The sequence below is a fragment of the Microcaecilia unicolor genome, chromosome 7 (assembly GCF_901765095.1).
Source record: "Microcaecilia unicolor chromosome 7, aMicUni1.1, whole genome shotgun sequence".
NCBI lineage: Eukaryota > Metazoa > Chordata > Amphibia > Gymnophiona > Siphonopidae > Microcaecilia > Microcaecilia unicolor.
Window position 1 is genome coordinate 209,849,202 of NC_044037.1, and position 23,578 is coordinate 209,872,779.

Consider the following 23,578-nt stretch of genomic DNA (forward strand, 5'->3'; position numbering starts at 1 on the left):
GAAGAGGAGGAAGGCAGGCTACCTCCCTCCTCCAACCCAAGGTAGGGGGGTAGGGAGGAGGGCAGATTGACACTGCACCACCAGGGACCCTTGCCAATGCTGGGGTGTTAGGGGGGACTGGAGACTCACCGGATCTCCAGCCCTCCCTGAACTTGGGGGGGGGGGGATCATCGGGGGGATCGGAGGTCTGCTGGACCTCCAGCCCCCTGTCACTGGGCGGGTCTTCAGGTTTGCTTTGCTGGGGGGAATGGGGGCCTGCTAGCATGCAAATGCATGCTGGACAGGGCTCACCATTCCTCCCCGATGGTCAGCAAACCCTAACGCCAGCTCGGAGCTGGCGTAAGGTTTGCCATAGCCAGCGACCCAATCTTTGGCACACTGGTGGCTGATAATTGGGGATGAATATGTTTAGCCCTGTTTTGCATGCATTTGCATGTTAGTTGCATTCAGAGCCCTCGAGCGCATTGTTTCACGCACTCGGGGACTCTGATCTTAGGGCGGTAGCAAACGCCGGTGCTAGTATGGCACTAACAGCCTCTAGTGCCGGCGTTTGCTCCTGATCATGCCCCTGTATATGTTCCATCTTTGCTTTACCCTTCACTATCAATTAGAATGTTCTATTACGTATTGTGTTGACACTGTAAGTAGTGTACTATGCCATACTTTTGACTGTTATTTTAATCTTTTTACTGCTATAATTGCCTATTGCTCATGTATGATCTATTCATACTGTACATTGCCTTGAGTGAATTCCTTCAAAAAGGCAGTAAATAAATACTAATAGATAAATAAATGACTGTGCATTTGTTAATATTAAGTATTAACTGCCAAATCTTGAACATTCTTTGAGCATTGATAAATCACTTTTCACGATGTCATCGCCTTGCATAGCTGTAAGTAAGCATTTTAGTCAGAACTGCAGGTAAAAATCTTTTCATCCCTCTCTAACAATTTCTGTTCCCTCTCTCTTTAACCTTCTGCTCTGACTCCTGACTTCCTTCCCCTCTCCCTTAACTTGAATGATACTGTAGGCATTTAAATAGGATGGAATTGGCCCAGCATATGGCTACTAAAGTGATCAGTGTGTTCATCATAAAGCATATGGAGACAAACTTAGGGCGTCTTTTACAAAGGCGCGCTCACATTTTAAGCTTGCGCTAAAATTGTGGGCATGCTAAATGTTAGAGACGCCTATAGGAATGCATTGGCGTCTCTAACGTTTACCATGCCCATAATTTTAGCGCGTGCCAAAAATGTGAGCGCGTCTTAGTAAAAGACCCTATTAAAGATCTAAATTTGTATACTTTGGAGGAAAGGTGGAAGAGAGAGAGAGATAGATGGGCTGAAAAGAAGTTCAGGAGCACAGGTTATAAGAAAAGAATGAAATGGGATAGATCTGAGGAAACATTTTTTTATGGACAGGTAGGTGACATGTGGAACAGCCTCCTAGTGGAAGTAGTGGAAATGAAGACAGTATTTGAATTCAAGAATGCATGGAACAATTGCAGAGGATCTCATATGGAGAAGAAAGCATTAAAGAACTTAGTATTTGGTATTGATGAGTAGACTGGACAGGCTGTTTGGTCTTTATCTTCTGTCACCCTGTCCCCATCAGTTCCTTTTTCTCTCTCAACTCACTTTCATCCCCAGCATAGCTTTTTTTTTTCTCTCTCTCTCTCTCTCACCTCCCCTGTGCCTAGCAGTCTCTTTTTTAATGTAGATCAAGATACTTGTAAAGCAGAAAATATCTCTTCTACCCCCTCCTGCAGTGCTTATATCAAATACTGATGACACCTCAAGTTTATAAGTAAACTCAACTCAGATTAAACCTAAATGTATTTAATTGTTCACAGGATTCCCGCTGATTCCTTCCTGCATACATGCTGTAGCTAGAAGTCTGTATTACAATGACAAGTAAGTAGACTACAGTTTCTAATAGACATTAAGGGTTAGATTCTATATGTAGCACCCAAAAAAATCAGCTGCAAAAAAAAAAGCGATATTCTATGTCACGCTTAAAGTCAGGTGTGGTTTATAGTATAGCACTTATGCCTGGGAATCATGCCTAACTTTAGGCCTGGTCATTTGCAACAATTGAAATATGGTGCAAATGAACGCACCTACATTAGGTGCGTATTCCCATTATTCTATAACAATGTTCATTAATTTTAGAAATGTTCCTGTTATGCCTATGACCCTCCCATTTCTGTTAAGTCACAAGTCAATCCCACAGTCATAGGTAATCAGTAATCATACTCCCAACAGAACCCAGACTCTACTGCTGAAACACGTTAGTCAATGCTATCAACCCTCCCATTTCTGTGCCACCTTTTTCAGATCACGCATAAATTTTAGGCGCAGACCCTACACATAAAATGCCAATTAAATCGAATTAGTGCTAATAATTGCTTGATAATTATTGGTGCTAATTAGCTCATCATTCAATTAAATTGCATATTCAAATAGGGCACTTGCTCAAATTTGTTTGGTGGCTTTTATAGAATTAAGGAGTAAAGGTATGTTAATAATCAAGCATATGTTTACTGTTTTCCTGATTTTGTTTTCCTTCAGCTGCTGGATTAGTTCTGAAACACACCTCGTGTATATTATCCATGGTCCAATCTGTGCAGCTTTACTGGTTGGTATATGACCTCTTTTCTTTTTCATTTCTTCTTTGTAAATAACTTAGCTGATGTATGATACGGATGCAACTAATTGATGTTTCTAGTTTACCTCCATGGAACGTGAAGGAGACCTTTTACTAAGCTGCTTTAGTTGTTAAAACGTGGTTTAGCATGCTGTAACAGCTAACATAAGGATATGTTAACCTGTCTTTATGGTAAAAACTCCATTAGCCCACAGTAAGTCACATGTTAATGGAGTGTTTGGTTAGGAAGCGTTACTGGGCAGAATATGGGCAGAGAATGGGCATGAACTTCTCCCTGCAGTTAATGTTCTAAACTTATCATGCTATTATGCTTTTAACATAAAGGCATGTGCCACCTCCGAAATAGGAGCACTGTCTACATCTACCTTAACAGTGCATTGGTCCCATACATTAGCAGCAACATTTGTTCATGGCCTGAACAAGAAAATGTTGAGTATCACATTGGAACTTGGCTTGGTGCCCAGACCTTAACTCAGGGGTCCTTTTACAAAGGCACATAAGGACCTACGCGCATCCAGCATGTGCCAAATCGGCATTACCGCCCAACTACTGCATGCCCTGGGTGGTAATTCTGAATTTGGCACATGCCAAAAACATGTGGTAGAAAATACTTTTTATTTTCTACCGCGTGGCACTTACCCGGGGTAAACAGCAGTGGGCTTGCACAGCATGCCTACCGCCCAGGTAGCGCGTGAGACTTTACCACTAAGTCAATAGGTGGCGGTAAGGTCTCAGGATGAAAATGGACGCGAGCTGGTTTTTATTTTGACGCATGTTCATTTTCCGCCCCCTTAAAAAGGCCCTTTTTCCAGGACATGGTAAAACTGGCCCTGCATGCACCCAAAAGATGCGCTCGCACTGCCACAGGCCACTTTTTGCCATAGCTTAGTAAAAGATCCCCTCAATTTAGTAAAATGGCCCCAAAAATCATTATATGACATGTCTTTTGGTAGTTTTTAACTTCTTCTTTGCATGTAGTAGACTACTCAAACCTCATCTGTTTACTCAAGTGTTTGGTCCAGATAGCAACTTGTTGTGTGTGGGGTTTTTTTCTCTTCTCCATTTCTCCCCTTTTCTTTTCTTTTATTGTATTGTAACCCACTTTAAAGCCTTGTACAGGCCATATGGCAATATATCAAGTGTAAATAAATTAATAAAATTAAATTATTGAAGTACAGTACCTCAAGCCTTCATTCACAACTACCAAACGTTTTCTTTTATTTCATATTCTCCTCTCAAACTGTGGAATAGCCATGGGTAGGCCCAAGTGGGCTTGGACCCATCCACTTTGCACTCAGGCCTACCCAGCAATTGCACAGCTTTGCTGTAGCTGGCAGTGACTCCCCAAGCCCTGCCAACTGCATGTATCCTCCCAAGGTCTCCAGAACTCCCCTCAGTCAAGCTCGGCAGTCAGAATCAACATTTCTGAGCTGCCACAGGTATGCTCAGTTTTCACATATGCTCTTTCATGCACAAGAACTTAGGGGTCTTTTACTAAGGCGCTTACGTTTTTGGCATGCGCTAAATGTTAGAGACACTCATAGGAATGCATTTGCTTCTCTAACGTTTAGCGCATGCCTATTTTTAGCGTGCACTAAAAACATGAGCGTGCCTTAGTAAAAGACCCCCTTAGAATTGACAGCTCGGGAAGGCTGCCACTGACTACCAAGCTTGCAAAGGGAAATTCTAGTGGTCGTTGGAGAACGTCTTCAGCTAGCTAGGCTTGGAGGTCCTCACCAGGTAAGGTATGTAAATCTCAATTTGAGATGGGGAAGAAGAGTGCAGCAGGGGGATAGGGCAAGGAGGGGATGGGCAGAGGATGGAGAGGAGATGATAATTCCCACCCATTTTGCCGATTGACCCACCCACTGCTCCCAACTCAGCCCAGTCAATGCAAGAACTGCCGTAACATAGAATCCACAAATTGTAGCTCACAGTAGAACTCAGATATTATGGCCTCTGTGTCTGGCTATAAAGTAATAGAATTAAAAAAAGATTCCCTTAACCCCCTCCCACCGCATCATCCACTGGGAACCAAAAATGCTTCTTTCAGCCTGGGCAGTCCATGGAACAGATGACTGGCCAGCAATCAAATCCAGGTCATCTGCCTAGCAGCACACAGCTGTTATCACTTAGAGCCTTCAATTTGTTACAATTTGTTATTTTATACAAATTTAATATCATTTAAAATGGCACTTATAGCCTGCTTCTATCCAAAAATAGTTCACGTTAGGTTGCAATATACAAAAAAGTAATCAGCAGGATCTTAAAATTCTGTACTTGGAACAAAATCAATTGCAAATGCTTTGTTAAGTATCCCAGCTAGAAATAAATCAGAAATTTGGAGGTAAAAGAGCTGCCTTGCTGAATCTGCTCTTCCTCCCCCCCCCCCCCCCTAAAAAATTGAATTTAGATATACAGTAATTTTTAGTGTTGTGGAATCTTTTTTACACTGAGCTATAAATCCAATTTTGTAAAGGCTATAATATGTAGCATTCTGATTATAGCAGAAGGCAAAAATAGTTCATCCCTGCTTGGCAAGAGGCTAATTTCCAAAGCCATTTCTATGAGCAAAAACAGTGCTTTACTCACAAATGGACTTTAAATGTATGCATGTGGAGAGCAATTCTATGAAAGGGCACCTACTGGTGAGATACAGGCGTAACTATAAGGGGCCCTTTTACTAAGCTGTGGTAAAAAGTGGCCTGTGGTAGCCTGTATGTGTGAATTTAGCGTGCACTAGGCCATTTGTTACCTCAGCTGGGAAAAAGGGCTTTTTTTAGTGGGGTGACAAATGGCCGTGCACTAAAATTAAAAGTAGAGCACAGCTATTTACTGCTTGAGAAGAAAAGAAAACCTACAAAAATGGTATGGGATTTGCGTTGCAAACCGTACGAGGAGAGACTTTCCAATCTGAACATGTAGACCTTGGAGGAAAGGAGAAACAGGGATGACATGATACAGACATTGAAATATTTTAAAGATGTTAATCCGCAAACAAACCTTTTTTGGAGACGGGAAGGCGATAGAACTAGAGGACATGAATTGAGGTTGAAGGGGGGCAGACTCAGGAGTAATGTCAGGAAGTATTTTTTCACAGAGAGGGTGATGGATATGTGGAATGCCCTCCCGAGGGAGGTGGTGGAGATGAAAAAGGTAATGGAATTCTAATGTGTGTGGGATAAACATAAAGGAATCTTGTTTAAAAGGAATGGATCCATGGAATCTTAGCGGAGATTAGGTGGCAACGCCAGTAATTGGGAAGCGAAACCGGTTCTGGGCAGACTTCTACGGTCTATGACCTGATTGTGACTGAATAGATATGGATGGGCTGGAGTGTAAATTTTAAGGGGTTTCAACGTTAGCTTCAGATCTTAGTACAAGAACAGTGCTGGGCAGACTTCTATGGTCTGTGCCCTGAGAATAGCAAGGACAAATCAAACTCGGGTATAAAGTATCACATACTATGTAAAATGAGTTGATCTTGTTGGGCAGACTGGCTAGACCGTACAGGTCTTTATCTGCCATCATTTGCTATGTTACTACTATGTTACTGAGCACTTACCACCACCCATTGACCTAGCAGTAAGGTCTCACGTGCTACTCATGCAATAATTAGGAATCGTGCCCTAATATGGCCGCTCTGCCAGTTACTGCCAGGAATGCTCCCATGGTAGAAAACAGAAAAATATTTTCTACCGCAAGAAATAATGCGCACCAACTTTGAAATTACCCACGCTAGCCTGGCAATAGTGTCGATTTGGCACACTTTACCCGCTCATTAGCCCTACCACAGCTTAGTAAAAGGGCCCCATAGTGCGCACATAGCTAGTTACGCCAGTATTCTGTAAAGGGACATAGATGCCTACTTAGAATCTATTCTGTAAACGAAAGTGGATACCTACTTCCCTCTATAGAATATCAGTATACTGTAACTAGGTATTTGCACACTTATAGTTAAGTGCCTAGCTCCCCAATCTACTGTAGGCGTGAATGTTTACATGAACTCTATGGCTGGCATATATTTATTTACTACCTACAAGCCCAAAAGCAATCAAAGTGGTGTACATTCAGGTTCACTAGGTACTTTCTGTCTCTGGAGGGTCCACAATTTAGATATGTAACTGGAGTTGTTTAATCCATGAACCCTGCTCATGCTTGCCCAAATTTTGCCCTGTGAACGCCTATCTACAGAGTATGTGCTATCGAAGAACTACAAGTACTTAGAGTAGCACGTATTTATTTATTTGGATTTTGCTCACACCTTTTCCAGTAGTACCTTAAGGTGAGTTACATTCAGGGACACTAGGTAGTTCCCTGTCCCAGGAAGGCTCATAATCTAAGTTTGTACTTGAGGCGGCCATTTTTGGGGGAGCACTTACCGCCACCCATTGAGGTGACGGTAAGGGCTCCCGTGCTAACCCAGCGGTAACCACGCAGTGTGCAGTGCTGCTCGTTTACTTCCAGGTAAGCACCGGTGCTACAAAAATAGAAATATATTTGTAGCACCGGAAATGTCGAACGCTGGGGGTGGGAACTACTGCCAGGCTCCTGCGGTAGCCCAACGGTAGTTCTAGATTGGCGCTGCAAGCCTGTTGCCGCATGCCAACCCTTTAGTAAAATGGCCCCACAATTTCTATAGTGTACAACTTCTAGGGGGTGTGGCTGTGGGTGGGCATGGGTGGATCAAGGGTGTCTATGAGTTACATGCACATGTTATAGAATTCTGGGGTTTACATCCTGAGAACAATTCGATGCAAGCACTTGCATCAGCCTTTTACATGGCATAAGTGCTCATGCCTAAGGATAGCCATGAAACTGTGAACTTAGGCTAACAGTCTATAACGGCAGCTCCATGCAGAACTGCCATTATAGAATTTGCGCTCAGCATGCATTAACCCAGCACCTAAATTTTGACACTATTATTGAGTTTGCACCATAGTGTCATTACTCATATACTTTCTTGTTTTATTCATTTGGATTTAGCTCACACCTTTTTCAATAGTACCAGTATTGGGAAGGCATTCATGAGTGTGACAATCAGGTTGGAGCGTGATTTGAAAATATATGATTGCTTTTGAATTTTCACTTAATTTTACTTGAAAAACTATAGATGTGCGTTGGCCAAAATGTTGATTCATTTTTAGGGCTCCTTTTACTAAGGTGCAGTAACGTACGTAGAGGGGCATAATCGAACGTGGCGCTCAAGTTTTCATGAGGGCGTCCTCGCAGGACGTCCCGCCGAAGGGGTGGGGAAACCCATATTATCGAAACAAGATGGGCGTCCATCTTTTGTTTCGATAATACGGTCAGGGACGCCCAAATCTTAACATTTATGTCGACCTTAGAGATGGTCGTCCCCGGTTTTCAGCGATAATGGAGACCGAGGATGCCAATCTCAGAAACGACCAAATGCAAGCCACTTGGTCATGGGAGGAGCCAGCATTCGTAGTGCACTGGTCCCCTTCACATGCCAGGATACCAACCGGGCACCCTAGGGGGCACTGCAGTGGACTTCAGAAATTGCTCCCAGGTACATAGATCCCTTACCTTGGGTGCTGAGCCCCCCAAAACCTACTACCTACAACTGTACAACACTACCATAGCCCTAGGGGGTGAAGGGGGGCACCTACATGTAGGTACAGTGGGTTTCTGGTGGGTTTTGAAGGACTCACATTTACCACCACAAGTGTAACAGGTGGGGGGGGGGGCCTGGGTCCGCCTGCCTGAAGTGCACTGCACCCACTAAAACTGCTCCAGGGACATAGTGCTGTCAGGGAGCTGGGTATGACATTTGAGGCTGGCATAGAAGCTGGCAAAAAATATTTTTAAAGTTTTTTTTTTAGGGTGGGAGGGGGTTAGTGACCACTGGGGGAGTAACGGGAGGTCATCCCCGATTTCCTCCGGTGGTCATTTGGTCAGTTTAGGCACCTTTTTGAGGCTTGGTCACAAGAAAAAATGGACCAAGTAAAGTCGACCAAGTGCTCTTCAGGGACGCCCTTCTTTTTTTCCATTAGTGGCCGAGGACGCCCATGTGTTAAGCACGCCCCAGTCACGCCTTCGCTATGCTTCTGACATGCCCCCATGAACTTTGGTCGTCCCCGCGCAGAAAGCAGTTGAGCATGCCCAAATTCGGCTTTCAATTATGCCGATTTGGGCAACCCTGGGAAATGGACGCCCATCTCCCGATTTGTGTCGAAAGATGAGCGCCCTTCTCTTTCGAAAATAAGCCTGTTAGTGTGCAGTAATGGTTAGCACTTTAGTAAAAGGGCCTCTTAGTTTGTTTTGCTTTTTTTCCTTCAAATTTATTTGAACATTTACTCATCGATTGTAAACTTATTAATTTATAGGTTAGTATACATTAAATTAATTTTTGTGAGACGGCTCAGTAGCGACTGCCGTCTTTATTGAGCGGAGAACCTTTTTGCCTGTGATCCTGAAGCAGAAGCAGTAATTCGAAATGCTGCGCCATTGGACTTTTAAGCTAAGTGTTAAAGCTACGTTTAGAATGCATTGATAGTCCAGAATTTTGAAACACAGTATAGCATTAAAATCTGACCCAGGAGGTTTTTTAGCCAATGATGAAGAAGTCCAACTCCTACTAAACCATTGGTTGTAGCTAAATAGGAGTTTGCGCAAGGCTTCTCCCTCCTTAGCATACGCTAATGTTGCCATAAGCACAAGGCCATTAAAAATATTACCGTGTAAGCACTTACTGCCATTCATTTTGTAGGTGGTAAGGGCTCACATGGTAATCCTGCAATAATCAGTTAGTGTATGCCACAGGCGTAGCCAGACCTTGATGGGGGGGGCTGAGCACAAAGTGGAGGGGCCCATTTTGCCCCACCTCCCCACTGCTTTCCACCCCCCGCCGCATACCCATATACCTTGGCTGGTGGGGATCGCCACGCCCCGCCAGCAAAAGCTTACATAAGTATTGCCATATTGGGACAGACCAAAGGTCCGTCAAGCCTAGCATCCTGTTTCCAACAGTGGCCAATCCAGGTCACAAATACCTGGTAAGATCACAAAAAAGTACAAAACATTTTATACTGCTTATCCCAGAAATAGTGGATTTTCCCCATCCAATTTAATAATGGTCTATGGACTTTTCCTTTCAGAAGCCGTCCAAACCTTTTTAAAACTCTGCTAAGCTAACCACCTTTATCACATTCTCTGGCAATGAATTCCAGAGTTTAATTACACGTTGATTGAAGAAACATTTTCTCCGATTCGTTTTAAATTTACTACTTTTTAGCTTCATCGCATGCCCCCTAGTCCTAGTATTTTCCTGTGATGATATTCTGTGTCACGCTGCCTGCCCTGATTTCCTGCTCATGCATGCTCAATTTCATTAAAAATCAGCTTGCGCACAGGGGCAAGGGAAGCAGGGCAAGCAGCGCAGTGATGAATATTGCTGCCGGAAAGCAAATATTCCCATCAGAACAGAAAACAGCTACCTCAACTTCAGGAAGAGGCTAAAAACCTTTCTCTTCCCCAAGACTGCTTCATAATCATCCATCATGACTTCTACATCCTAGTATCATCCATTAACCTTTTCTTTAATGTTTTTAGTCACGTGCATTACACCAATGATCTCTAATGTTTCTCATACCTCACACTGCTTTTGTCTCACCTAGAATGTAAACCGCACTGAACCCTGGAAAGGGTATATTAGCGGTAAACAAAAATTGAATTGAATTCTGCTGGTGGGGCTTGGGGACCCCCACAAGCTAAACCAGAAGACTTTGGGAGCACAAACCCAAATTAGGGGCCCAGTCTCCCATGGCCCCCCGTGGCTATGCCACTGGTGCATGCTAATATAGGTGCATTAACTGATTATCACAGAAATGCCCACTCTTCACCCCCAGACGCGCCGTCAACCAAAAAATAATCTTTGGCATATAGATAGAACGTGCAGATTCAGGAACTACTGCAGGATGCCTGAGCACATCCACGGCCTTTTCACCACAGCTTAATAAAAGGACCCCTCGCTGTTTCCATCCCTTAACATTTAAACACATATATATTTATAAAAATTAATAATTTTAGAGAGAGAATTAATTGTTTGGACTATCTATAGTGTGAAAGGAAGATGGTAAACTTCTCTTAAAAAGTGAGTTCAGACTGCTCTGTTTTCTACTGTGTGTAAAATGATTTCCTAGGAATATGGGATTAAGTAGTCTTTCATAGAAATATATAGCATTTCAATAATAGCAAGTTCATCTGATTTTACTAATTATATTTCCAAATAATGTAGTAGTTTGATTTTTTAGAGGAAGGAAAAGACCTCAGATGCTCGGCTTGTTGCTATTAGTTTAACAACAAAGATGCCGAGCGACTGTCCTCACCTTATGAGTTTAAGCATAGAAATATATAAAGAATATGCAGTGCTATGTTGAGGTCATGCGGCTGACCCTAGTCAGTGTTCTTTTCTAAAAGTGGCACAAGGTAATGTATTAATCGTATTCATAATAATATTCACCAGGCACAGGGTCAACTATTTTAAGGAATTTAATAGTAGGAAATGATATCCCTTGTGTCAACAGATGAATAAGTCTATTTTATATGCCTTTTCTATTAATACTGAATTACCAAAGGAAACCCAGTGCTTATGTAACCACCTGGGCAATTCCAGGAACAATTTTGTTAACTCAAAATTAAAATACAGATGTAAAATAGAGTAGTGGCCAATGCAAGATCAGTACAGATGGTTGAGTTTATAAAACTGAATGCCAGGAAAGTCATTGGAGAAATCAATTAACTGAGCAACAGTCGCTCACCCCCTTCTCTTTCAGGCTTACCACCACTCAGAGATTGATTCATAGGGGATTTTGCACCCTCCTGGTTTGGTCCCAAAAGAGTTACCCTTCTTGTCTACTCTTTGCAATGGCCGTGATGAGGACTCAACAAATCCTGGTCACTAGGTCATCATAATGAGCAGAAATTTTGCCATGATCCCAAGATTTTCAAGTCCTGCTCTATCTAGCATTACCACTGCACCAGTCACCGCGGAACAGCTCTTTCCTGCTTGCCCATACCACATGGCTCTCAGTGAGTTTGAGCTGCACGGAACCCAAACTACAGTGCTGGTCACATGATCTCAAGCTATTTCCATGGCAGCTGCAGTTGCCAAAATCAGCAAAGTGAGGGGAGAGTGATAACTATCTGAGAATGCACTGGATTAATTTGTCCAGATCAGGCCAGCTAGATCCTTCCTCTGTGTCGCTCAAGGGTAAAGTCAAGCAAGGGACTGGCAGCTCCTTTCATGGTCCTTCATCCCTCCTGCTTGTGTTATATGTAGAGGCGTGTACATCTCTCCTACTTCCTCCAACCCCCACTCTGACCCCAAAAGCCTCACAACCTCAGCTGAGAATTTAATTTAAATTTAATTTAAACATTTATATTTCACCAAGCCATAAGTTCTAGGCAGATTGCACAATAAGAATAAAAAGCAGAAGATCAACCTCCATTTCAAATTAGTTACTGACAGTACAATATATGTATATACAATACAGCTAAAAATCAAGCATATAATGATGCTTATTTTAGAAACTCTGTTCATGTTTTGGATATCTGAAAACCAGCATTTAGACACCCATATTGCATGGACATCCAAATACTGATTTTATAAAGCCAGAATATGGACATTATGGACATCTAACACTGTAGTATGGCCATATGGCAAGAAGAAGTGGTCTTGGTGTGACTTGGGTGGGACTAGGGAGGGGCCAAAAGATGGATATCTAGCAAGGAAGTTTGACAGGAGACAGCATGAAGTCAAAAAGCTGAAGCCGGTTTCCCCCAGCAGCTGCCATCTTAGTACTTCCAAAACAAACTAGCAGCTGCTGCTTCCAGGTTATCATTGTTCATTGTTATTTTATCTCACTTATAGTTTGAAACATGCTGGCTTGTGCAGCATACGGTTGTACACAAAGGAACTACATAAGGGAAACTTTCAAATAAATTTTAAAAAGCTGTCAGCACATGGAGCGGTGAAAGACTTCCAGGAGGAAGGGGGTTCTGTGGGCAAAACAATGAGCTTAGTCACAGAGAGAGAGTAGATGAAGAAGGAAACTCGCCGGTCAATATTCAGCCTGCATTTAGGTTGCCATACCCCACCCTGGGAGGGATGATAGTAATCTTTATGTGATGATGCTACCCTGAGGCTTTGGGTGTGGGTGAAGATGTAACTTATTGAACACTCAATTCCAAAATGACTGTGATATCGATTTAGATTAATTATAAGAGTTAAAATAAAGGAGATAACGTCATACAGGGCAGGGAATATGCATAAGGAACTTAGAAGCCTTGGTTTGTGTCAAGAGCTCAAGTTTGTGTTTTGAGATAATTATTGAGAATGTTCTCATGACAACCTGGATGTAATTGCTGCAAGTGTTAAGTGATCTGAGTAACAGTAGATTAAGAAAAAAAAGTTCCACTAAGTATCAGAATTACATTGTCTCAGCTACCTCTTCTTAATCCTGATCACTGTAAATAGGATGCAAACATTGCAGAGACATACTAGGTGTACAGATAACAGACTCACAATTGAAATATCCAATTGGAACTTTAGATACTTTTTTTACAGATGGATCACACATAAGTGTCTGCTTTGTTTTTATGTAGAGATATCTTTATTGTCAACATAAGCAAAAATAAAATCACTAAAATCTACAATACCGCTCTGGCCACTGGCTTCAGCCCAGATGGGCCAGATAGGCTCATGCCATCTCCTGTCAGTAAACCTAGTTGATATCTAGCTCCGTTTGCAGAAGGGGAAGGGAAGTCCATGTTCAAAAAGATGGACATCTGTATTTAGACCTGGTACTTGGCACAAAACCTAATCCTAGCCCGATATACATCTGGCTTATCCCTTAATCAGATATCTTGTAAAAAGCCATGTTTTTAAATGTAGCTGAAATATTTCATAATTTGTAATTTCTCTCAAATCCTTAGGGAGTGAATTTCAACAATCTTCCCTTTCCATATTAATGTCCGTTGTTCCATGAGCTTTAACTGATAAATATGTTTAGCAGTATGAACTAATCTCAGTTCTTGTGCAGAACAGAGATGTCTTTTAGGAGTAGTATCTTATTAATAAAAGTCAGGGTTTTAAATTCAGTCCTAGCCTTTAGCGATAAACATAACCAATAAAGTTGGATCAGATATGGAGTTACATGATGCTGTCTCCTTCCTCCTAAGATCAACTTGGCTGCTGCATTCTGTACAACTTGTAATTTGTTAGCTTGTATTTTAGGAAGACCTAGAAAAAATATAGTAGTCTAATGTTGTAAGTATTAAGGCTTGGATAAACATTGAAACTGCCTAGTATCTAAGTATTTTGTAAGCCTACATAAAATTTTTAAGGGCCCTTTTGCTAAGGCATGATAAGCCTAATGTGGGCCTACTGCTTGCTAAAAGGGCACTATCACAGGAGGTGTGCCCATGGGTGGAGAGTCAGAATGCCTGTGCTAATTGGGGAGCATGGGCACATTACCGCACACTACATGATTAGTATGGGAGTAGCGCGGAAGCCCTTACTGCCTCCTAAATAGGTGGTGATAAGGGCTCCCACGGTAATGGCCATGCGCTGAGGAAATTAGTATATGGCCATTACAAAACCATATGGCAAGGTGGCCATTTTATTGCCATGCTAAAAATGGCCGCAGCACATGGAAAACCCACACACTGACTCTAGTGCCTGCCACTTTTTAGTGCGGCTTGGTGAAAGGACCTCTTAATTTGAAAAAGCATTTTTTTCTAAACTATTAGGGCCAGATTCTGTAAAAGGCATGGCGAGTAGTACACGTTAAATTGTGCATGTGGCCAATTTATGCCTGCTACTCAATTGAGTAACGAGCCAATCAGTGATGATAATTGGCTGATAATAGCCAATTATCATCACTAATTGGCAATTGGAATTTATGAGTGCTGCTTCATGTAAATTCCTACACAGATAGCTGAAAAGGTGGCACAACCATAGAAGGAGTATGGGAGTGTCCAGGGCGTTACTCAAATTTACATGCATTATTATAGAGTTTGAGAGAATGCACTTACATTTAGGCACAGGTGTTTGCACCAGGTTTTCAGTAGCATAAATGGCCATGCCTAAATGTACGCCCGTTCCCCAGTCCTATGTGCTGTTCTATACACCGCTTCTTACTGTAGATCAGTGGCGATCCTAGGTCGGCTGCCACCCGGGGCGGATCGCCGCTACGCACCCCCCCAGGTGCAGCAGTGTCCATCCCTCCAGGGTGCAGCATGAAACCCCCCCCCAGCGCATCAAGCCCCCCCCCGGGTGCAATGACACCCCCCCTCCTGGGCGAATCAACCCCCCCACCCTCCAGCAGCATGCACCCGGGGCGGACCGCCCCCACCGCCCCGCCCTTCCTACGCCACTGCTGTAGATGCAGTTTATAGAATAGCGCTAGGCAAGTTAATCGGATACATCTAGATTTTAGACACCATTTACAGAATCCGGCCCATTAATGTGTACTTCCAAAGTAAACCCAGAGTCAAGAATAACTCCTAAATGTTTTATTTCTGATTTAATCTGTACTACTGAACCAGCCAGTATCCTATCCACAAAATATTAGTTTTGTCTGGATTGATTTTTAAGTAATTAGAGGGTCCTTTTCCTAAGGGGCGCTAACGGATTTAGCATGCATTAAATGTTGCATAGACCATTGCATTCCTGTGGGCTGCATGACATTTAGCACATACTAATCAATAGCATGTGCTAAATCCATTAACATGACTTAACTAAGACCCCTAAATCCTTTCAAAAACTTCACTCATCAGACCATAAACTTCAGATAAATCAGAACAGACCAGAAACATCAAAACAATATCATCAGCATATTAAAAGTGTAAAATATTCAAAGACTGTATTACCCAGCTTAACTCACTCAAATGTTAAAAAGAGTTGGCAAGAGAGGGGAGCCTTGAGGAACTCCTTGGTCCATTCAATCTAACATTCTCCCCCTGCCAAATTACTAGGGTAGATATATGTTTCAAAAACTATTAAACCAATTCAGTACACTGCCTGTCAGACCAATTTCATTTAGTTTATTTATCAAACAATCATGATTTACTCATTTAAATGCAGCTGATAAATCTAGCTGCATTAAATACATTTGTTTTTCCTGATCTAAAACAAGTCTTTTTCTGTCAGCAAAGCTGCCAGTACACTTTCTGTACTGAATTGTAATCTAAACCCAGATTGCATTGATGATGGTCCAAATAGTTTTGAAGTTGATCTGCCACAACCGCTTCTACTATTTTTGTTCTCACGGGCAAATTAGCCACTGGATGATGATTAATACAGTCAAACGTCTGTATTAGAACATTTTAACAATGGTGACAAAATGCAGTGCTGGCCCAAGGCAAGATGCCACCTGAGGAAGAGCTAAGATGCCGCCCCCCCCCCCCCCCCCCGTCCGGGCCGAGATGCCGCTCCCTACCCCATGCCAAGATGCTTCCTCCTCCTGGACCAAGATGCTGCCCCCCTTCCTACCTCCAGCCTGTTCACGGTTTTTACCTGTTTCATCACATTCCAAACCCAGCAGCAGCAGCATTTCCCATATGTTGCCCTGCCGCCGGCACCCGCCTCTTCCCTTTACTGTGGCTGCCTAAGCCTCTGATGAAATAGGAAGTTACATCAGAGAGGCGACCACAGTAAAGGGAAGAGGCGGGTGCCAGCAGCAGGGCAGCATATGGGAATTGCTGTCACTGCCGGGTTTGGAACGTGACAAAACAAGTAAACGCCACAAAAGGGGTGGAGGAAGGAAGGGGGAGATGCCGCTTCTTGAAGAGTGCCACCTGAGGCTCCCACCTCAGGTGGCCTAATGGTCAGGCTGCCCCTGACAAAATGATCTTTCCCATCTGATCCATAAAGTACCCATCTGTAAAAAATCAGACAAATCATTCATCAACCATGCCTGACAAGAGTCAAGCAAGCAGTTTCCCTTTGCAAACTTTTTTTTTTAAATAAATTTCTCTATATGGATTTTGGAGACTTGAGTAAAGTTTTCCCAGTAATGATTGAAAGGGAATCCCTCTGCTTCTGTCCTTTGTTCAAGCCCCAATGATTCTATCACTTCTTACAGAATCACAGGGATTTTATCCACAATCCTTGAGATTTTAAACTGGAAAAAGCTTGCAAAGTTCTGAGCCATAATATCTACATTTGATTTTTATACTGAATGATTAAGCACTATCATCAATTTTAGCAGAGTAATCTTTCTCTTTGCTAAAAATAGTTGTTCCTTATATTGTTTAACCATAGTTCTCCATTCCTCAAGATTCTCACATTTAAATTTCACCCAGTGCAAATTAAAGGGCCCTTTTACTAAGCCATATAGGCACCTACACACGCTCAACGCGTGCCAAATTGGAATTACCGTGTGGCCCTTGCGGTAATTTCAATTTTTGCGCGCATTCGCTACACGTGACTGAAAAATATTTTTTATTTTCTGGTGCACGGCAGCTACACGAGTCAAATGGCATTTGACGTGCGTAGACCATTACCACCCGGTTATCACGTGAGACCTTACTGCTAGCTCAACGGCTTATGGTAAGGTCTCAGACCCAAAATGGACACGCAGCAATTTTCATTTTGCCGCACGTCCATTTTCGGCAAAAAAGGGCACTTTTTGTAGGTGCACTAAAAATAATTCTGCACGTGCTCAAAACACGTGTGTACAGTACCGCAGGCCATTTTTCAGCGCACCTTAGTAAAAGGACCCCTATTTGAATGAGCCCTTAACTATCAATAATTAGGTGCTAATAACTAATTATTGAATTTTATTGTCCTCAGGATTTGCGCATGCATCCAGTTGTGTGCTATTCTATAAGGCATGGGGCACTTAACTCTACTAGCACGTAACCCAAAATGAGGTGTGGCCATAGGCGTGTCAGAGGTCTTTGAAAAGTTGCATGTGTAGTTACAGAATACTGCCTCAGTGCACCTAGGGTTCCAGTATTTACACCAAGTTTTAGCAGGTGTAAGTCTGGTGCCTACAGTTAGATAGGGGAATTGGCGCTAAGCACTATTCAGTAAACATTGCACACCCTTTAAAGAATAGTGCTTAGTGCTGATTTTTTTTCTGCACTCATTTTTGTGAGCCGTTTATAGAATTTTCCCCTTATTGTACCCTTATGCATGTAAGGCCTGGTATTCTGTTCTTTTATGGGTACATAAATATGGCCATCCAGTTATAGAATTGCCCTTATAGGTCCTTACATACGAGTATAGATAAATAGTTAGATAATAGATATAGATCTCACATATGTCTTTTTTTCATTTATTACAGGTAAATTTGTTTTTTCTGTTGAATATTGTTCGCGTTCTTGTCACCAAATTAAAAGTTACACACCAGGCGGAATCCAATCTCTACATGAAAGCTGTGAGAGCAACCCTCATTCTAGTGCCCCTCCTTGGTATTGAATTTGTGCTGATTCCATGGAGACCAGAAGGACGGATTGCTGAGGAAGTATATGATTATGTGATGCATATTCTTATGCATTTTCAGGTAAGACACGTGGAGGGGCATTTTCAAAAGGGATGTCCATGTTTTGATATGGACATCCTCACAAAACGTCCCCATCCAGGGGCGGGGAAGTCCTTATTTTTAAAACAAGATGGACGTCCACCTTTTGTTTCGAAAATACCATCAGGGAAGTTCAAATCCTGAAATTTGGTTGTCCCTAGATTTGGTCGTCCCTAGACTTTGTTGTTTCTGATTTTCGGCAATAATGGAAACCAAGGACGTCCATCTCAGAAATGACCAAATGCAAGCCATTTGGTCGTGGGAGGAGCCAGCATTCATAGTGCACTGGTCCCCCTCACATGCCAGGACCCAACCGGGCACCCTAGGGGGCACTGCAGTGGACTTCATAAATTGCTCCCAGGTACATAGCTCCCTTACCTTGTGTGCTGAGCCCCCCAACCCCCCCCCAAAAACCCACTACCCACAACTGTACACCACTACCATAGCCCTTATGGGTGAAGGGGGGCACCTAGATGTGGGTACAGTGGGTATCTGGTGGGTTTTGGAGGGCTCGCTGTTTCCTCCACAAACGTAACAGGTAGGGGGGATGGGCCTGGGTCCGCCTGCCTGAAGTACACTGCAGTACCTGCTAAAACTGCTCTAGGGACCTGCATACTGCTGTCATGGACCTGAGTATGACATCTGAGGCTGGCATAGAGGCTGGCAATCAATATTTTTAAAGATATTTTTTGAGGATGGAAGGGGATTAGTGACCACTGGGGGAGTAAGGGGAGGTCATCCCTGATTCTCCCTGGTAGTCATCTGGTCATTTTGGGCACCTTTTTGTGCCTTGGTCATAAGCAAAACACGACCAAATAAAGTCATCCATGTGTTTGTCAGGGATGTCCTTGGTTCTTTCGATTATGGGTCGAGGACGCCCATGTGTTAGGCACGCCCAAGTCCCACCTTCGCTACGCCTCTGATACGCGCCCTTGAACTTTAGCCGTCCCTGCGACAGAAAGCAGTTGGGGACGTCCAAAATCAGCTTTTGATTATACCGATTTGGACAACCTTGTGAGAAGGACGTCCATCTTCCGATTTGTGTTGAAAGATGGGCATCCTTCTCTTTCGAAAATGAGCCCGACAGTGACACCCTTGAACATACAGCAACTGCTACATTAAAATTAATAACATCTGTAAATTAATCAACTCCATCCAGTTTCAATATATGTGTCATTCTAAAAATATGTTATTACCCATAGTAGCGCCCACATATCAAAGGGCATTAACGTTAACAGCTACACTAGTAGTTCCATGTTCAATGGCCTTTGTAGAATATCAGCTTAGCGCGGATCATCTCAGCACCTAACTTTGGGTGATAAGAACATAACATAAGAACATAAGAGTAGCTATACTGGGTCAGACCAATGGTCCATCTAGCCCAGTATCCTGTTTTCCAAACAATGGCCAAGCCAGGTCACAATTACCTGGCAGAAACCCAAATCATGGCAATACTTCATACAAAACTCTATACAAAATTCCCACCAACTACTTAAATGCCAATACTCCAGCTCTGCTCTATTCTATAAAATGGCCCCTAAAGGTGATAGTTTATAGTTTAATGGAGGAGGTACACTGGGTACACATGAGTAGAGGCTGAGTACAGCATGGGTGGGGCACATAGAGGAGCATAATCGAACGTTGCCGGCGAAATAGCATTTCCAGGGCATCCTTTTCCTCCTGCCAAAAATATATATATCCGTATTTCAGTAAACACGCTGTTCAGTTTTCAGCTCAAAATAAATTGCAAAGGTAAACAGAAATTTTTTTAAACTGTAACATAACACAGCCACTATATTAAATAACTAAAAAAATACTCCCAATAAAATAATTTAGTCTAAAAAAGCATATGAAAAAAGAGCTTAGTATGAAAAAATGCATATAAAAACAACAATTTAGTACAAAAAAAAGCAGGGTATCACTATTGGCATTAAGATCACAACAAATTCAGGTTTAATCAATTTTTTTTTATTATGTACCCCAATAAAAAAAACTTGTTCTGCAAATCTTCAAAATCTAAATCTTCAAATCTAAAATAAGTTCTCATAATCCTTTGCCTGAATCTCTCCAGATAGCTACAAGTAACAGTGAAGTAGATATTCAGCCAGCCCGTGGTGGTCAGCATTTGTTTAAATGCTGACAGTTGCAGGCAGAATATGCCCTAGATATTCAGTGCCAGCCATGTCCGGGTACCAGCCAGGGCCACTGAGGGGGGCAGGGGGGGGGGCAAAATTCCCTAGGCCCGGCCTCCCTCTCTCTCTCTCTCCTGCTCCTGAAGAAAACTCCGGCGCCGGGCCTGCCTTGGAGGCTTGGGAAGAGCAAATACGGCAGGGCTCCGGGCCAGGGCCTCTGGCTTGGCTGGCAGGGGTCCACCCCAGGCCCCACCAGCAGAAGAAGTCTTCCTCCAGCGCTGTTCTTCACTCTGCCACATTGCCTGCCAAGCGGCTGCTTTTCCCCTTAGGCCGTGCATGCGCGATGTGAAAAAGCAGGGGCAGGACAGGCAATTGCGGTGAAGTGAAGAGCAGGCTGGAGGAAGACATCATCTGCTGGCGGGGCCTTGGGATCCCTGTATGCCAAGGTATTTGTAGCTGTGGTGGGGGGGGGGGGCGGTAGCGGTGATGATCTGGGAGGGCAGAGGCCCTGCCCTAGGCCCAGCTCGATCTCTCAGCGGCTCTGGTATCAGCACTGAATATCTGGGGCTAATTTTGGTGAGGTTGGCCACTGGGGCTTATGCAGGTCCTGGCTGGGACTCACATAACTTTTATTTTTATAGCCTCCATAATCCCCCTCCCACCCCTGATACAGCCCCTCTCCTTGCCTCACCCCAGCCGACAATGGTAACAAACCCCTTCCCCCTTGAACTCCCCCCCCAGCCTACCTGATATGGTGGTCCAGAGGGGGCGATGGGGGCAGGAGTGAAGCCCACTAGTTCCTGCCCCTTGTGGCTGCCGTCACAAAATTGGTGCTGTGACCTCTTGCAGTAGCGTGCAGTACTTCGTATAATAAGCTTATAAGCCAAAAAGAAAAAAGCAGAAGAAAAAGAAAAATTACAGACCAGCACTAAAAGTATCTTAGTGTGAGAATGTGCTGAACAACCCATGATAGTGTAAATATTGACAACAATCAAAATTTAAAAAACATAGTTCCAATCACATTCAAAAAGTCTTAAAAAACAGACCAATCAATCTCATTATTTAAACCATTAGGTGTCATCCAGCGCTGTTCATTTCTTAATAACACCAAATTAAAAGTACCACCTCTTGAAGGGCACAATAATTATTCTATGGCTGTAAACCATAACTTATCAAAGCAGTTCACAAGAAAACATATATAATAAAAACATACCAGTGTGTTAACATCTTATGCCTGACCATAAAACTGCAAAAATTGCACAGAATAAGAGAGTACACTGCCCTCAAAAAATGGCTTTCACAAAAAGCACAGTTTTAATAGCTTTTTTAAATGAACTCTGTCTGCACATAAGCGCAGCTGTCCTGTTAACTTATTCCACTTCAGTGGACCAGCCACCGAGAAGGCTGAGGCTTGTGTACATACATAATGAACTTTACCTATTGCATCAACATTAAGCTGCTTCACGGTCTCTGATTGTAACGTCCTCATTGGACAGTAGCCCCTTAATTCTATATATGGCACCTTAATTTCTGCACGAACATCAAAGTGTATTCTATAGCAATGCACGTAACTTAATTGGTTAACTAGCTAATCAGTGCTGTTAATTGGATTTTAGCAAGCAATTATCAGCATTAATTGGCATTAAGATTTACATGCACAACTCACTAAGAGTATTCTGTAACGTGGTGCACCTAAATTCTAAGTCGTATAGTTGAAAAGGGGGCATTGCCATGGGCAGCATGTGGACAATTCTAAAATCTATGCACATTGTTATAGAATGCACCTGTTCTGTGCCTAATTTAGGCATCAAGATTTATACCAAGTAAAACATGGCTTAAATGGCCGCAACTACATTTGGTCACATGGAGAGGCATTCAGTGTTATTCTATATACCAGGTGGAAATTTAAGCCTATTATATAAAATTTAGGCGTACTTTCAGTGGTGTAGCAAGGGCTGCACACCCCCTCTGGGTGCAGCACGGTGTACCCCCCCACCTCGGCGCACGCACCCTCCCAGAGTGCATTATTACCATTGGCGCTCTGCCCCGCCGAGTGCACGTCGTCACTGGGAGCTGCGTCGGCTCCGTTGGTTCCCTGCTCTCTCTGCCCCGGAACAGGAAGTAACCTGTTCCGGGGCAGAGAGAGCAGGTAACCAGCGGCACCGACACCCCCCAGCGCGTGCACCTAGGGCAGACCGCCCCACCGCCCACCCTTCCTACGCCACTGTGTACTTTACAGAATATTTCTAGGCGTATTTTTATCCACATAGAATTTTCAGGTGCCATATATAGAATCTAGCCCTATACCTGCAGAATATTCACAAAATACCCTGGTGCACTCCCGTACAAAGCCTGATGGACAGTAGACAAAATCATATGTTGTATCCTGTATTTCACTGGCAACCCATGAAACTGGACACAATGGGGTAAATTCAATAAAGGTTACTAAGGTAGTATTCTATAACAGTAAAGTTGCATGCCTAAACTCTTATATGTGCCAGACTATAAGCATGACCGCTTATACCATGTCTATGGCTGGCGTAAATGTTGGCGCCTAAAGATGGCAGTTGGGTGCATAAATGCAACTAGTCTGTAGAGTGTGTGCATGAATAGTTGGAGTGCCCCTCACATGCCCATGCCCTCTCCCCCCATGTTAACACTGCATTAGCACAGGAGAAAATTTAGTCACTCAGTTTATGGAATAGAAGCGTAAATGTATTACGCACACAAAGGCAAATTACCGCCAATCAGTGCTTATTTACACCAATTATTGTATTTATTACCAATTATTTGCCAGTTTAATGCCAATTAGTTCATTCATGGCATGCACATAACTGGCCCTATTCTAGAACTACATAACGAATTTTGCATCTAGGTTTGGATGCTATTTATAGAATTTGGGGATTGTGCCACTAAGGGGAAAAGTTATCAACGTGGGCTACCATTAAGGCATGTTATTTTACTGTTAACTCGAGTTATTAGTAATTGGGTTTCACTGCATAAAATGGGACCCATGCTAAAATAATCCATCTTAACAGTAACCCACATTGATAACTTCCCTCCTAAAGGTGTTTCCATTCATTGTCTGGAATTACAGCTCCTGTATTCGATCGTGCACAGCTTCAAAGCACAGCTCATTTTTCCAATACAGTATAAACGACAATGGCAGAGCTTCAGGTAAATTAAACCAGTCAAAGCAGATGAAACTCACAAAGGATTACTTT

At 43.0% G+C, this 23,578-nt stretch overlaps 1 protein-coding gene across 1 annotated transcript in view; it reads left to right on the top strand.

Moving 5' to 3' along the window:
- Positions 1-23,578, top strand: part of CALCRL (calcitonin receptor like receptor) — a 227,785-nt gene that overhangs the window by 199,208 nt on the left and 4,999 nt on the right. Inside the window, exons 9-11 of the mRNA XM_030209336.1 lie at positions 1,854-1,914; positions 2,572-2,638; positions 17,986-18,204. Coding sequence (XP_030065196.1) covers positions 1,854-1,914; positions 2,572-2,638; positions 17,986-18,204 — 347 coding nt within the window. The remainder of the gene's footprint in view (positions 1-1,853; positions 1,915-2,571; positions 2,639-17,985; positions 18,205-23,578) is intronic.